Source organism: Suncus etruscus, chromosome 13 (assembly GCF_024139225.1).
Source record: "Suncus etruscus isolate mSunEtr1 chromosome 13, mSunEtr1.pri.cur, whole genome shotgun sequence".
NCBI lineage: Eukaryota > Metazoa > Chordata > Mammalia > Eulipotyphla > Soricidae > Suncus > Suncus etruscus.
Genome location: NC_064860.1, coordinates 83,054,080 through 83,071,484, shown reverse-complemented (window position 1 = coordinate 83,071,484; position 17,405 = coordinate 83,054,080). Strand labels below are relative to the sequence as shown.

General features: G+C 33.4%; 1 protein-coding gene and 1 non-coding gene across 2 annotated transcripts in view; both read right to left on the bottom strand.

Annotated features, from left to right (window-relative positions):
- Nucleotides 1-675: 675 nt before the first annotated feature.
- On the bottom strand, nucleotides 676-836 carry LOC126026494 (U1 spliceosomal RNA). Its single transcript, XR_007501741.1, has one exon. It is a non-coding gene; the product is annotated as a U1 spliceosomal RNA (small nuclear RNA).
- Nucleotides 837-7,894: 7,058 nt separating this feature from the next.
- ZPLD1 (zona pellucida like domain containing 1) overlaps nucleotides 7,895-17,405 on the bottom strand; it is a 37,088-nt gene continuing 27,577 nt past the window's right edge. Inside the window, exons 7-10 of the mRNA XM_049785673.1 lie at nucleotides 15,188-15,359; nucleotides 13,730-13,835; nucleotides 8,760-8,789; nucleotides 7,895-8,070 (exon numbers count right to left, since the gene is read on the bottom strand). Coding sequence (XP_049641630.1) covers nucleotides 7,895-8,070; nucleotides 8,760-8,789; nucleotides 13,730-13,835; nucleotides 15,188-15,359 — 484 coding nt within the window. The remainder of the gene's footprint in view (nucleotides 8,071-8,759; nucleotides 8,790-13,729; nucleotides 13,836-15,187; nucleotides 15,360-17,405) is intronic.

The window sequence follows — 17,405 nt, the reverse complement described above, 5'->3', positions numbered from 1 at the left end:
ACCAGACGAAAGGCTGGGTGGGCTGCATACCCCCAGATCCAGGCTGCGATATCATCTGGCTATCTTCCCATTGCTTCAGACCCAGGGTGCAGTTGTCATCTGTCAGCTGCTGTTTAGTCTTATTTGGATTTTTTTCCTGGCATTTTCCCCAGAGGATCTGGTTCCAGGAACTGACTGTTCTTCTGGGCCTAGTCTTTGTACAGTCTAGGGCCTGTCATGGATGCACTTAGGCTCATGGCAAAGCCAGGTATACAGCAGTTAACTTCCTCAAGCAAGCAGAGTCCAGAAGCCAAAGCAATGTCATCTCTAAGCAAAATCACACCATTATTCTAGCATCAACATTTAGGTTACACTTCATTTTAAATCTTAGATCCTAACAGACACTGGTATTACAGATCTTGACTATAGTAAATAGGGTTATAATGAATATTACTGTACATACATCATTTCAAATTAGTGTTTTTTGTTCTCTGAGTAGATAGCTAGCAATGGAATTACTGGTTCATAAGTGTGGCAAGACTTCCCACAGGAATATTATAGCATTTCCCTTTCCATCTCTCAAAAAAAAAAAAATCCTCTACAGCTCTTTCTCCTGCTCCTCTCAGTTTGTAGGTTGACTACTGATCACACCTTCCTCAGTTAACCCTTTATTGATTATTATTTTTCTTTTTTTTTCAGGGGAGAGCACGAACACAGTCCCCCACTACCAAAAATTATGCAGTTGAGTTTCCCACATTTGGGGAAATCGCAGGGGTCAGCACACCCGGAGTGCAATGGGAAATACTCTACCATTGAGCTATTCTATGGACCTTGATGAAAACATCCTAACTAAATACTGTAGACTTAGAAAGTATAATGCAGATTTGTGCATTGGACCATTATTAAGTTTAGATATATTGCTAGGATGAATATCACTGGAAGTAGCTTATGTCCCCAAGGACTAAGAGTGCCCTCAAAACTTATATGTTGATAAGAGCATGTAAAATATCCTTAAGCAGCACATTAAATCTGCTATTTAGAAAATATTCATATTTAGCAGAAATAAATACACAGTTTGTGAAGATATTCCTAGAATTTTACATATGAATTAACTCTAGACATAGGAATAAAATAATTCTATTAGAGAGATAAATGGGCATTAATTTTTATAATTTTAATATACCTAAAGCATTTAAATAAATGTGTATTTATAACCCAGCCTGGTAGAAATTTTCTGCTTATTGCATTGTTGTCTGGCATTTCTGACATTTGACGATTCTAAAACAAAATTTTAAATCCACAAAGATTCTTAAAGAACTGGAATGCTGACTAGGAGAAAAACTTTATGTACACACAAAACTGTGACACAGGGTCTTAGATGTGCATACTTCAGTAGCCTAGAGTATGTATTCAGTGTTTTGTTTTATTTTTAATTTAAGAATCATGCTGTTCTATTGATTTCATCATAATGTATATGGTAACTTTAGAAAGAACTGATCAAGTTATAGAGGCATAAATCATCTGTGTCAGCAAATAATTTGTGATATAAGAGAAAATTCTCATTATATACTATTGATAAATGGAAAGAAAACTTTAATGTTTCCATAAATCTATCTTTTAATGAAAGATAATGAATTACCTTTGTAATTCCATATTGTTTTCTGAGTGTGAAAGTGATTTAAAAATATCTATGATTTAGCATTATTGGATTCAAGACATATTATTGGATTCAATTTCTCTCTCAATAGGCATGCTGCATCATTTTCTGCCCTCACATTTTACCAACAACAAAATATATGTTAGCAAAACAATAGCTTTTAAAAAATAAATCAGTTCCAATTCCTGAGTAGTAAATAATTTCTAAAGTATAGTAGTGTATTTTCCTCTAGGGAAATTTTTCATTTTAGTCAATTGTTCACTAACATACAAAAAAAGTTTATAAAACCACATTTAAGAAATTGCTTCAGGAACTGTACAAGTTTATGTTAGAATTGCCTGAAATGATCAAATCACAATTCTGCTAGAATCCTCCGATGTTTATTAACCAAGCCATCAGATCACTAAGTAATGATTTCCTCTTTGGATAATGCCAACACAATCAGACTCCTAAAAATAACTTTTGACTAAACTTCCATATAGGTAATTTTGGTCTTTCACATTGTAACACATAAGATGAACAGTAATATTAAGGCAATTTTATTAGCAATTTAAATAAAAATACATATCAAGATAATTTAAACAAAGAAAGATGTGGTTTGAACTATTCAGAAATAATTTGATCTCTGAACTCTGCTGAGCCAAGATTAAGCAGTGTCTTATTAACAAAATAGTGGAATTTCTAAATAGCATGTCTAATGCCCCATGACTAGAAATACTCCTCCCCATTTTTTCTTTTGTTCCCATTTATCTTAATATCTTAGCATGAAGTAGCATTGATCAAGATTCAGTTTTCCTGCATTATTCTAATTTGCAGACACCGCCTATATTTATTCAGAAGTTAATATTTTTTTCTCACAAAATAAAAATATGAGTTATTTTTATTCAGCTTTCACATACTTTGTGCCCAAAATAAGATGAACTACCATTATGAAGAATGTAGATAAAATTTGCCAAAATGATTCAAGTTTTGTCTCATTACAGGGAACTTTTAGTCTTTTTTAAATAAATTCTATTAATTCTTTTTCTGTTGAGATCCTGTTATAATAGCTAACTCTGATATAATTTTATGTTAAGTTGTATTTTTCTTAAATACTAAGAAATCATCATTATCATAGCATATAAAATATAGTTATTGCCATGGTAAGTTTATAGTATTAATATACAAAGTTGGGCCCAGAGAGATAGCACAGCGGCGTTTGCCTTGCAAGCAGCCGATCCAGGACCAAAGGTAGTTCGTTTGAATCCCAGTGTCCCATATGTTCCCCCGTGCCTGTCAGGAGCTATTTCTGAGCAGACAGCCAGGAGTAACCCCTGAGCACCGCCGAGTGTGGCCCAAAAACCATCTATATATATATATATATGTATGTATGTATATATGTATGTATGTATATATGTGTATATATATGTATATATGTATATATATATATGTATGTATATATGTATGTATGTATATATGTGTATATATATACAAAGTTACTACACACCATCAAAGTGATGAGTCTGCTACTATCTCAGCTCTAAACTAATCTTCATCTCTCCCTTCCCTACTATTTGTTTATAAATAATGTAATCCAAGGTCAAAGGTTTCTCATTTTTATATACTGTGTAGTCCTTGTTTTGCCTGTTTATATTTCACAGATAAATGAGAGCATCTGGTATTTGTTCTTCTTCCTCTGACAGTATTTAAAGTGATACTCTCCAGTTTCCAGCCACATAGCAGTGAAATAAAGGATTGTATTTTTCTTACAGCTGTATAATATTACATTAATTTTATATGCCACACTTCTTATACATTAATTTATTATTGGAATTTAGCTGATTTCCATATAATGAGTATAAGTATACAGATATCCTTTTGAGTGAATGTTATTGTGTTTGAGAAACTATGCTAAGAAGTGGCATATCTAGGTTACACAAGAATTCTCTTATTACTTTTTGAGTGACTCTCCATATTATTTTCCATAGAGGTTCAGTTACCATATAATATTATAACCAATAGTGAATGAGTGTTCTGCTTTCACTGCATCATCCCCAACACTTATTTCTTCAGTCTTTTTTGATACATGCCATAATAACTTGTATGAGATACCCTATTGTTGCTTTGAATGCCTCTCCATTTGTAAATAATTGAAGAAATGGAGTCCTACAGGCATTTGTTTGGTGATGCTCCCAAACCTCATCACTAATCTAAAGGACCCAGAAGAGTTATCATTTCTTTTGACTGCCCACTCTGGTTGCAAATAATTTACATTTAAAAATTTTAATCTAATATTAAGTTTTCCTCATTTACCATAATTATTTATAGTTTAATTTCACTGTAGAATGTTCTAATAGTGATCATACCACTGGTGTTGACTTCTATCCACCTATCCACTAGTATCCTCAGTTTCCCTCTCACTCTTCAGCCATGATACACACATTTTTAAGTTAGGCTATCATACTTTGTATTACATGCTTACATTATTGTTCACTTTGTAGTTTATATATATATATATATATATATATATATATATATATATATATATATATATATCACGCCTCTACACCACCAAGGTGCCCTATGCCCATGCCTTCTACTCATTTTAACTCCCATACATCACTTATAATCATCCATTTCAACCAGATTCTTTTCTTCCTTGTTCTTATTTCTATTATCAAGGATCAAGGGGAGCCTAGGTATCCCTTTTTGGCTCATCCATTTACTCCTCCTAGTCTTTTTTTTTTTTGAGTTACACCCAGATGTGCACAAAGGTTACATCTGTCTGTACTCAATAATTACTCATGTTGGGCTACAGAAATCATATGGGATGCCATAGATTAAATTCTGGCCAGCTGTGTGCAAGACAAGAGCCTAACTGATATTGCGCCAGCTCCATATATATATATAGTTTAGGAGAGTGAGATAATTCAGTATTTGTCTTTATTTTCTGACTCATTTCACATAACATGATATCCTCAAGTTCTATTCAAGTTGCTGTGAATTACATAACTTCATCATTTCTTGCAAACAATAGTGATTATGTGATTATCATAGTATGTCTCTTCAACCCTGAGTCAAAATTTAAAACAAGGAACAACACAGGAGACAGCTTATTTTAATACTTTTTTCTTAATATTTGTAAAAGAATGTTGAGAAAAATAGAGGAAATAACAGCCAATAGGGCTGTTGTTCACCTTGCATGTGACCAATTTGGGTCTTATCCTCACCATTCCATATGGTCCCTTGAGCACTGCCAGCAATGACTGCAGAGAGCAGAGCTGGGAATAACCTCTGAACGCCCCTGGGTGTGACCCAAAAACAAAAATAAATAAATAAATAAAGGCAAGTCAATTATTTAAAAGTATTATTTTACAATTAGTTTATTAAACAATCACCTTTTACACTTTATCAGACCATATACTTGAAATACAAAAAAATAACAAAAAAGAAAACAATCTGAGGTATTAAACTGAAAGAAAAAATTGACATTAAAAATGTTTTCACACTACTGTAAATGAAATATTCCAGATAACAAAATACTACATACAATTGCATAGGTCTTTAGGAAGTGCATATTTATATTGCTTTAGCAACTACAATGTAGAAAATAAACCTGGTTTACCTTCTCATGGTTTCAATTCTGCCAATTATGACAAAGGAGTGGCAAAATATTACGAGATGAATTTGCTTTCAAAATGATAGGCCCCACTATCCAGTTTTATAAAATAACATAAAGAATGTAAAGGTCAACATTAGAAACTGCAATATTCTCAAAACGTAAAAATCTAACTGACTCACTGATTTTCATAAAATAATCTTATTCATAGGACTTATTACTTAGAACAAAGTCAATCCATATATATAAGAATCTGGAGAAATTAATGGACTATTACATTATTTCTCACAAACTCTTCATTTTTCTCTTTTTTGGGGGTTTTGGGACCACATCCAGTAGTTCTCAAGGGTTACTCCTGGATCTGTGTTCAGAAATTGTTCCTGATTGGCTCAGGAGAATATATTGGATGCCAGGGATTAAACCCAGGTCAGCCATGTGCAAGGTTTATTCACTATGCTATCAATATAGCCACAATATAGTCTCTTTCTATCTAAAGGATTTTTCTCTTAAATTTTAAAATATATTTGTAAACACAGATAAAGACAGTATGGTCACTTCAAAGTTTTTGAAGAGATCATTCGTTTAATGGTAGTATCTTTTTATGTGGGAGAAAGTATCCAGAGATTTTCCAGTTTCTATTTCACTCTGATTATCATTACATTTTGAACTAAAAAGTCAAAGCAATTCTCGGGGTACTTATTGTAATATAAATACTTTCTTGTGAAAAATTCAGGCAAATTGGAGAAAAGGTCTTTATTTTTTAATTTGGTGATTGAAATAATTATTAACTAGAGTGTGGACTCTTCATTTGAAACAAATCTGGAAGGCTCTGTGATTTGTATGCAGTCAAATAAATTAAGTTCTGAATAATGGGTCACATTGCTGAAAAGAATTTCATTTGTACAGTAAATTTTACAGTTAAAATACTATTTCTATTAGCTGCACATACACATGGGTTTTTTCATTATTATTAACTTTGGGGAGGCTCAATAGTGTAGCTAGACTGAACAAAGTGGAAAGTTTATTTCTGTATCATTAAAATATAGGATATAAAGCCATTTATTCTGTGGCTTCCATGACACTTTCAAAGAAGACACTTTAAAAACAAGACTTTTTCTAACCTACTTTTGAACAAAGGCATTTGGAGCTACACCCAACTATAATCAGTTTTCTCCTAGGTATCCTCTCAGATTACTCCTGGCAGTGCTCTGGGGACAATCTAAGGTGCTGAACTGATGTTGGACACATGCAAAGCAAATTCTCTACTATCTGTTGGGCTTTTTCTCTAGGCTTTGTTTCATTAAAACTAAAAATTTATACTAAAGAATCAATTTTTCATGGATATTACAGCAAAGTTTTTCAAGAAGCTCTTAACCTGTATTTTTTTTTTTTTTGTTATTGGGGAATAATGAACCCAAGTTGTTAACAAGGAGAATAAGATTTTTTTTCCCTTACAAGAAAGAGACCACAACTATATTGTTTTTTTTTTTCCAGGCAATGTTTCTGAAGTAAAAATGATCTTTGGAATAAACTCACTGCTGGAAGCACAGATGTTCCAGCAGCTGAGCTGTTTACCTGGGAGGAGAGTCAACATGTGCTGATGTTCTCAGATGAACCAGGGAGAGAAAATTAATCCCACTCAGTTCTATTCTAATGAATAATGATTTAAGAACACTTAGTAGCCTATGGAGGTTAGGAACTATTTTTTACTGGTAATTGCAGAAAAGAATGCTCCATGTTAACATAATTTCCATAAGAATTTTTATTTTAGGTAGGGAGAGAAATAGAATGGGTCACACCCAACAGATATCAGGATTTATTCAGTGGAGGACCATATGTGTGCCAGGCATCAGTTGTTTTAGTCACATGTAAGCCCTCCAGAAGACATTTTTTTTAAAGTATAAAAGTCTATTGGAAAGTGGAAGAGAAAAAAAAAATGAAACACCTTAGTCCTAAGTATAGGACTAAGTTCCCTCCAGAAGAAACAAATATATCAGACACAGAAATCAACCAAAAACAGGAGGTTAAAAAATGAATAATTAAATCTCTTTAAAAATAGCCAGTCCTGAGGCCAGAGTTGGTGGCACAACTGGTAAGGTGTCTGCCTTACCCACACTAGCCTAGGACGGTCCCCAATTCGATCCCCCAGCATCCCATATGCTCCCCCAAGCCAGGAGCTATTTCTGAGCACATATCTAGGAGTAACCTCTGAGCATCACCAGGTTTTCTCCCCCCACCAAATAGCAGTCCTATTGGAACATCTCCACAAGCTGGAATAAACTGGAACAAAGCAAAACCAACTTTTCTTGTAGAATAAATGTGCAAATTTAGATATTATCACATTGGATATTAATGCTTGGGGAAGAATAGAATGAATTATATTTTATAAAATAAAATAGAATTGTTCCTGTAGAATCTAAAACCTGAATATTTCTAGCTGATCATTTATTTGCACCACACAAACAAAAGTGTCCTCAGACATAAGCGAAAGAAACATCAGAATTCTTTCATTGCTGTCATACTAAAGTACACTGTAAATCTATTGAACCTAAGAACAGCAAATGTTTGCATTATGGCATTCAATTCAATTCGATTCAAATTCATTTCATACTTGCTACAAGTCATTGAAACTTCTCTCAAGAACAAAGGCTTATTACAAATCAATCAAAAACTGGGTTTCTTATCCCATTTAAAACTAAATTGGTGGGCATCTTCCTATGTAAAAGGGCCAGTGAGCACAGGAGAAGGGAAAAACTCATGACTCCCAGAATGACCATTCCTGCTATCAATGCACTGGTGACAGAATTCAGCTGAAAAGGATGTTCACTTGGAGAACCTGAAAATAATAAAACATATACAATAGAAGATTTCAAATGCTCATTTACATTTCCTTACACAAATGTGTTCATTTGGGGCTAGGTTTGTTTGCACTCAGGAATTATTTCTAATTCTGTGCTCAGGGATCTTTCTGGTGATGGTTAGGGGAACATATGTAATGCCAGGAATTGGATCCTGGTTGATGGAATTTAAAGCAAACTCTTGAACCACTGTACTATCTCTCTTGTCCCCTTATCCCTCCCCTAATTCCCCCAAATACCTGTCATTATATCTTTTAGACTACAGAATGATATTGGATTATGCTAAAATCCAATATCTAAAAAATTCTGTTATAAACACCTATTTAACTGCAGCAATCAAAGGGAAAAATAAATGTTATAAAAATTGACCAATTTCTGGTGTAAAATGTGCACTGGTGCAGGAATGGGTGTTGGACTTTGTATAACTGAAATACAATCATATGAAACTTTGTAATAGTGTATCTTATGGTGATTCAATTAAAAATGTATTTAATTAAAAAAAAAGGAAAAATGACAAATTTCTCATATAAGTTCTGGAACCAGTAGCTAACTGTTATTTTCAAGGTAAAAATGTGTAAAACTAGATTATATTACAATTACCTTATTAGAGTTTAATAATAAAGACAAATTTTTTTACTTTTATTTTGGTATATGTTAATTATCTTACCAAGCTGTGAATTGTTGGTTGGAGTCTCATCTGAGGACAAGAAAGGAAAAATAAAGGTAAAACTTAGTCATTACTAAATATTTTCTGGTGTTTATTATAATCTTGTATTTACTGTTTACCAGCATGCCCTCTCAACTATACCCAAGTCCATGAAGATCAACATAAAGTCCTCATAACTATCTTCTTTTTCATTTTCCTTATACGTAAAAATTATATGTAACAAATATATATAAATATAAAATAATTGGATAAATAGTTATAATTCGGTATCATTTTATTTTAGCACTGCCAGTTTACCCTTTATAATCTCCAGAGCATCATTTAAGAATCCAAGAAGATAAACTCCTAATTCATATTTAACAACTAAATGAAAGGAAAACATAACTCTTAAACTTGACTATTTTGCTTCTGCTAATATATTGCAGTAGTTATAATTTTTTTACATTTTTAAGAAACTATAATAAAAATAGAGGGAGAAGGATAGACATAGATGGCCACACTTATCTGTGGGATAAAATATAGTATGAGAATAATAACCACAGACAATAAATGATGGATGGAAGTGCAATTAAAATAGAGAATGCATTATTATGAAAATAATAGTTGGAAATTATTACTCTGAACAAACTCTGGAATTTAAGGGAAATAAATGATATGCACAATTTCACTAAGAATATTGCAATCCATGGTGACCATAAGGAAAAATAATAAAGAGAGAAAGAAAGAGAGGTGTTTGCATAGAGAAGTCTGGGGAAGGGTGGATGACAAAAGGGTAACTGGGAAAGGGATGGGTATTAAAACATTGTATGACCAAAATTGTCTCATAGTTATTTAATTTATATTTTAATAATTAAAACAAAAAGCTATTTGTTTTATTTCATAATTAGAGGTTTTATGATTAATACATTTTATATTTGTGTATAGTATGTGTCATTTTACTTGACCCACAAATCTGTGCAGTTAACTTATTATGAACTTTTCATATTCCTACAATGACTATATGGACATTGTATTACAATTTATATGGTATCATATCATTTCTCATAATAGCCATATGGCTTATATATCACTTTTACCCATGTTAAAGATGAGAAAGAACACTTTTATTCCTGTGATAAAATAAGCACATGCTTAACTAAAAAATGAATTTTAAAGTCATTTTTCTAAATGAATACAAATTAGCCACATATGAAAAATACTTTTAGATATAGAGATAAATATCTCAATGTATAGAATTCTAGGATCAAATATTTAAAACAGTTGCTTGAAGATAAAAGAGAATGATTATAAGAATAACAATGTACCATAACAATAGTACAGGGGTAGAGCTTTGCTTTACACAAAGCCAAGCAGGGTTCAATCCCAGCACATCTCATTGCTGAGCACCACCAGGAGTAATTCTTGAGTGTAGAACTAGGAGTAACCTTGAACATCACTGGGTATGGCTCCCGCCCCAGAAAACAAGCAAAAATAAATGGTTATGGAAAAAAAGCATGGTATGCTATTTCTTTTTCAGACATAGGAGTCTTGGTGGAAAAAAATTTGTATTTTATTTTTAAAGGACAGTGTCCAGAAATAATAGTCCACCCATACACAGAATTCTTTAGAATTTTCTAGTATTGTTATTTAAACAAAAATAATTATACAAAAGTTTACTAAGGACCCCTCTTAGAAAACCTAGCTTTCAACCCTAGCCAACACCAATTTATAAAGATATTTCCTTCACATGGAAATATTTGATTTGAATTAATGTGATCAGTTCATCCAAAAACTCCCTGTTCTCTTTCCTAAGACTTTCTGAGGACCATATGTTAGCTGTGATCAAATCAGTTTGGCCAAAAACCAAGGCAAGCATACTACTGACTGTATTACCTCTCTCACCCACAGTTTCTAAAAGAGTACTTACCTAAATAAATAAGTTCTAATTGGCTATTAATCATCCACAAAATGGATTGAACTGAATTTGAATTTGATTTGGTCATCTTCATAGGAATTTACATAAACCAAAAACAAGTATCTACTCCTGTTTTCCAGTGATAATATCTTCTCCTTTCTAACACCATACCTCATGATAAGCATTTTCCTGTCAAAGTCTTCTTGTATTTGGGAGCTTAAAATATGAATACTTCAGGAATTTCAAGCATTTAAAATATTGAGAATGTGAATATTTCTCTAAATCAACAAGTAAATAAGTTAGCATTTGGCCAAAAAATATTTGTCAGAATAGACTTGATATCCTTAAAAACAAAAACAAAAACTGTTAGGTTTAACAACTTGTTAAAGTTGACTTGAGCCACATGTCTAGAAGAAAGAGATTGTTCAGTGAGTAAACAGGGCCAAAAGTTCCAAGTTTCTGAGAGCTTTGAAAAGAACAAAACATGCCTAAAATTGGACATATAAAAATCAGCCCTAGGACCCAAGAATATAAATTCTAGCTGAATTAAGGTAAAAATAAAGTGAAACTAAGGAACAAAGGTAGCCTTTATCATTAAGCTGAGCATTAAATGTAACTAGAATTTTCCTGGAGGGATTCTTTACTTACATGAGATTTTTAAAAACAAGCATATATTTAGGATTCTCAATTATTAATTGCTATATCTGATCCTGTACACAGAAGATTATAATGAACACCAAAAATGTGATAATTTTATATATCTCTTATGAAAATCATAAAAATATAATAATGAAATGTGAAAGGAATGTTGAAGATCTGGAAGGTTTGAGCGTGATCCTTTGGACCTAGCCATGGAGAGACCAATAAGTAGCCACCACAATGTAATAAAGGATAAATAGTTGTCTTGAGGTAGAAGCAGGTAAAATTGAAAAGGACGAGATCCAGATATGACATTACTGTTCTGTAACCAAAGGCATTTACTGGCACAGGTACTTTAGGTGATGGAATATGAAATAACAGACCAAAGTAGCTAATTAGTTACAGTAGAGTTAGAAATGTCTATTTGGTGATGTTTACTAATTTGGGGGGGATATGATAATTTTGGACTCTTTAAAAATTATCATAAATAGAATAGCATTCAAAATGTTTAATATTTAAATTTAGTATAGGTAAGAAGCAAGCAAGAAAGTTAAAGAGAAAGGCTGTGATGATGGGCAGAGTAAAGATTTTCAAAATTGTTATTTTTATAGTAAATTAATTCTGTTCAACATAGGAAAAATATCGTGTATCTACCAAAAGCATTCTTAAATTTTGTCAAGGATACCTGAGTTTCCATGTAGTGCAAAATAATTCTTCAAGCTATTTCTAGCAACAAAATAGAGATAAGAATTGGATCTTTCACAAGCCACAAACCAGCCATTTTCAAACTTTAAGAAATCCTCAGGGCATACAGAGCTTAAAATTTCATATTTAATAAACTCTTGCATTATTATAAAGATTTACTACTTTGCTTTAAAATAATATTATGTCTATACAAACAAAATAAAGTGAATAATTAAAACAATTTCTGAATTTTCAGGCCAAAATAATTTTTTTATTAACTACCTATTTAGGCAAAATATTCTTTTCACTCTGGGATGGGAGGCAAAGTAAAACAATAATTATAGCCTTGCAGCAAAAATTACATAGAAGAAAATTATTAGACTATAATTCAAACCTGAATTTCCTTTCTAAAAATTTAGAACTATAGTGTTAGGGAAAAGAAGCTATAAAGTTTACTTTTTCATTATCCTCATTAAAAACGAAACATTGCTCAAAGAAAGTAAAATCCCAGTAATATAGCATGTTGGAAATAAAGCTAGAATTAGGACTAATTTTTCTGACTTTGGTTTGTATTGTTATATTGCTTGTCGGTTTTATTCAGATTGGTTCAGACTGATTTTGGATTGTTTTACACTGATGTAAAGCAATAAACCAAGGGGAGGACAGGAAAGAGAGTGAGATGAGAAATATTTGTACAGGGACCGAAGTGGTAGTACAATGGCAGGGCATTTGCCTTGCACATGGCTGACCCCGAGCCTGCCAGGAGTGATTTTTTTTTTTTTTAAGTTTTTGGGTCACACCCGACATTGCTCAGGGGTTACTCCTGGCTGTCTGCTCAGAAATAGCTCCTGGCAGGCACGGGGGACCATATGGGATACCGGGATTCGAACCAACCACCTTTGGTCCTGGATCAGTGCTTGCAAGGCAAACACCGCTGTGCTATCTCTCCGGGCCCAACCAGGAGTGATTTTTGAGCGCAGATCCAGGAGTAACCTCTGAGAGCAGACAGGTGTGACCACCCCCCCCCCAAAAAAAAAAGAAAAAGAAAAATACATATGATAATATACATACATATATATGCTTACGCCCATTAGATATTTGAATATGAATGTAGTAAGTTGTAATAATCATGATTTTGAGAGGGAAAAAGTGCTATTCCAATTAGGCAATGTAAGAACCATTTGATCAGACAATGAACAAAGATGTATAGAATTCAAATGGAGTGATGTGGACTGTGCTGTCAGAACAGCACCACTTAGATTGAAGCCAAACACAAAGTAGATGTCAAAACCATCAATGGCTGCAAATCCCACAGGCCAGTTTTCAGGAAACAGAACAAAGAAGATTGGGTGACATTAGAAAGGTAAATGAAACAGGTTTAAAATGGTATGTGAGTTGTGTAGAGTTAATTTTGGTATAGATAGAATTGCTCTTTAAGCATTTAAGGTGGCAGAAAACACAAAACTAATGTAAAATAAAAGTTGTTTAGCATTTTATCTGGTCACACAGCTTATTAGTACAATTTAGGAGTCACTTTGAGTTCTCCTGAGAAGATAGCAATTTTTGGGAGGGGGGGGCTCACACCCAAAGGCTCTCAGGGGTTACTCCTGGCAGGCTTGCAATTTGGGATACTGGAGATCAAACATAAGTTGGCCGCATGCAAGGCCAATAAATACCCTAGCCACTGTGCTATCTATCTAACCCTACCAAATAATTTTTGGAACTATCTACAACAATAACAAAATGATCCTACCACTCCGAGTGATAATGGGGCCCGCAGACAGGATGGCATTTCCAGAGGTGCTCTGAGGGATCCAAGTTGTTCTCCTCACATCTCTCCTTTCTCGGTGGCCACAGTTCTGAGGAGTTTATGAAAACAAATGAAATTCCACATCACCACAGAATTGCTTCTTTAAGACCATTTAGAAAGCAGATTGTTTTCGAAGAGATATCACATGTTTAATTTGATTCATTTACTCCTGTGCATTTACTTAATTACTTTATGTGTAACTGCTACAGGGTGTCTTAGCCTATCTGGGGCCACATTTCTTATTTCCTCCTGTTGTAATTTGGCATTGCCTCATTAAATTTCATAGTCCAGTGACACTCCTGAAAAAAGAGCTCTGTTTATCAAACTTTTCCACTTTTATTTCTCTCAAGTCTTTAATAAATCTTTTCTTTAAATTTTGGTCAGTGAAATGTTAAAAGGTCTATCCACTGACCATTTAACTCTTTCTGAGATAGCTTGTTTGGTGCAAAGAAATGAGAAGAAAAGATGATCAGGAAAAGCATACATTTGAATAATAATATAAACATATAAAAGCTATTTCTAATAGTTAAAACATGACTTCATAGTTCTATTTAATGTGACACTAGGAGGCCTGTCAGAATTTTTTAATAATCTTAGTGAATGACATTACAGCATAATGATGACTTTACACAATCAGAAACATACCTTTTATGAATTTTAATTTTTTGTTATGGAAGTCATATCCTGCACTATACAGGCATCACTCTGTATTCAAGGATCATTCCAGGTAAGTGCAGGAGACCATATGGGGTGCCAGGGATTGAAAATGGGTTAATCATATGCAAGGCAAATGCCCTTCTCACTCTAATTTGTTTCTTCCCCTGTATTTTAACTTTCTATGTCAGGAATAACAAGGTCATATAATCCCCATTCTCCCAGCAATAGCCCAGCTCTCGCCCAAGATTTTCCATCATCTTCTACTCTGCTCCACTCTGTAAGTTCTTTGATTACTGTTTCATACACTTAGACTTTGGCTAGCCTTTGATTTAAGTATCTCTCAGACTTTTAACATTCATCACTTTGGGATTCATACATTTCAGGGTCGTAACCTGAGATTCATTCCTTCAACCAGCTTGCTCTTAACTTCTCCTGTTTCATCTTTCTTACAAGAATGAGGGCTACAATACACACCTGCCTTTGCACCATAATTTTGTATAGCCTTGTTTTCTTCTGTGACTATTTCATACCCATAAAAGATTGATTGAATTAAGAATTTATGCTGCCCTTATCTCTGCCTTCCTAGTGAGATTGTTATCACAGTCCATCAATGTTGACTCAGCGACTGAATATATCTTATTCAAATAGATGCAAATCCACTTTCGATATTAAAATTAGTCCCTACCACTTAATAACCTTTCAGCTTAGATTAAGGTAGAAATTGAGTTGCTGTTTAAAACGTACTGGCATAAGGAAAGGGCAGTCATCAGCTCTACAAAGTTTGGTGACACAGTGCAGGAAGACAGTGGACATTTTCTGGTTCTTGTGTTTCACAAATCTGAACACTTCAAAGGAAAAACGACCATGCTGACTTCTTCCATTTTCAATGACGGTGGTCTGAGGATCTTTATCACAGCTATATTTCAAGGAATATGAAAACAGCACATATTATTGGAAGGTACTAGCCCACTGAGACTTATAATTTATTGTTATGGTATTGTTTCCCAATATATTAAGTGCTAACAAAATCACACTTTGTTTCAGGTATATAATAAGAATATAAGATAACTCGGGGCCGGAGAGATAGCATGGAGATAAGGCGTTTGCCTAGCGTGCAGAAGGTCAGTGGTTCGAATCCAGGCATCCCATATGGTCCCCTGAGCCCCCAGGAGCGATTTCTGAGCATAGAGCCAGGAGTAACCCCTGAGCGTTGCCGGGTGTGACCGAAAGAAAAAAAAAAGAATATAAGCTAACTCAAGACAAGAGTAACCTAGATCAAATTTTTTTTTAAAAGATTAGTTCCTAATAGAATTACTTTTTTTTTTAGAGGAATTATAGTTGCCTATGGACTTAAAAGTATTAAAGTTTCTACCTTTGGCACTATGTTCCTTAATGCAGGGGTCTTTTCCACAGTGAGTCAAAGTCTTTGCCTCCCTCAGGAGATGAATCCTGTATTTGCAAGGAGTGCCATTACTTCTGCATCATTATATTTTACTTATTGTGAGGTTTGGAACACTCATCATTCTCTGTATGTCCCCAACCCTTGATAGATTTAAATGTGTTTTGATTCCCTTTCAGAAATTCACTCTCAGAAAGGCACCCTTTCCTGCTAGGGTTGCACATCTATTGTCTCCACAAGATGCAAAACTGGGGAAGCTCAACATTCATTTTTTTTTTCTGTGTTTCCTGCTTTCTGTTCTCAAATTTTTCCTTGCGATCTTCTTATAGCATTTTCTTTTCCTAAATTAAAGTTATAAGCACTATTACATAGTTTGGAATTTTTAGGTTTTCTTTTTTTTTTAGCTTTACTGAAAGAAGTTTGGGGAGTATTTTTAGTTCCCCACTTTACTTATTAGCTTCTAATGAGAAAGTTATAAAAAATGAAGAAATAAGTTGCCACCATAGTTATAATATAGTCTGATTATTACATTTCAATGATTAGAATGAGATCATAATAATGAAGTTTGGAAATGTGAAAAACTCTTTAAATCCTACCATGGAGTACCTTTTTGTGTATTTTCTTATTATCTCTTCTAGAATATATTATATAAATTATATCCTGAAATGAATTATGTATGATGATTGACTTAATTAATAGTTTAATAACACTTAAAACTTAAAGAAACATAAACCTGGAAGTATAAAAATTTTAGGAAAACAGAATGGAAAGGTATTTTAAATATTTTTTTATTTTTTACAGTAAGTATACATGCCTGTAGTGCCTGTATGAACATTTAACTTACTGGATCCGCATCATTTTGTTCATACTAGCTATGGAAACCACAGCTGGCTGACCTTGGGGGACCATGTGCTTGGGGTCAAACTCAAGTCTACTACATGCAAGGTACATGCTTTACCATTTGAATCATATTTCTGGCCTTGGTTCTCTCTCCATAATTCAACCAAACATTTTCTACTGAAATTTCTTCCAATATGACACCACTTTAGACATCATCAAATGTGATAGGAATAGACTGGTAAATCATAAATATTTTAGAATATGCATCTCAAATTACAGATTTAAAATGAGCAATATGGCATCTTTTTAGGCTTTTGATGCATATTTATATTTTTCCCAAAAGTATTCCCCAAACATTTCCAGCAATAGAAAATGAGTGGCAGTTTCATCAGACCCTCTGAACATCATCTTAACCTTGATTAAGCAACAAAATATATTATTTTGGTTTGCCATCATATTACTCCCATCATGTGTCAATAAGCAGCAGTGATTTGAGCCAAGTGCATTTTATAAACACGATTAAAAGTCATTGCATGACTATCAAGTCTTTTCTACTGTCGGATAAAAATGCTGAAAGTGAACTGAGATGATTGAATATTTTTATGATCAATGTCTACATTTCCCAAATATAGATTACATTTACTCTATCACTGTCTATGGGGGAATGAAGTTGAAATTATTAATTCTGAAAAAAGGAGTAATAGGCTATATTACACTTCATAT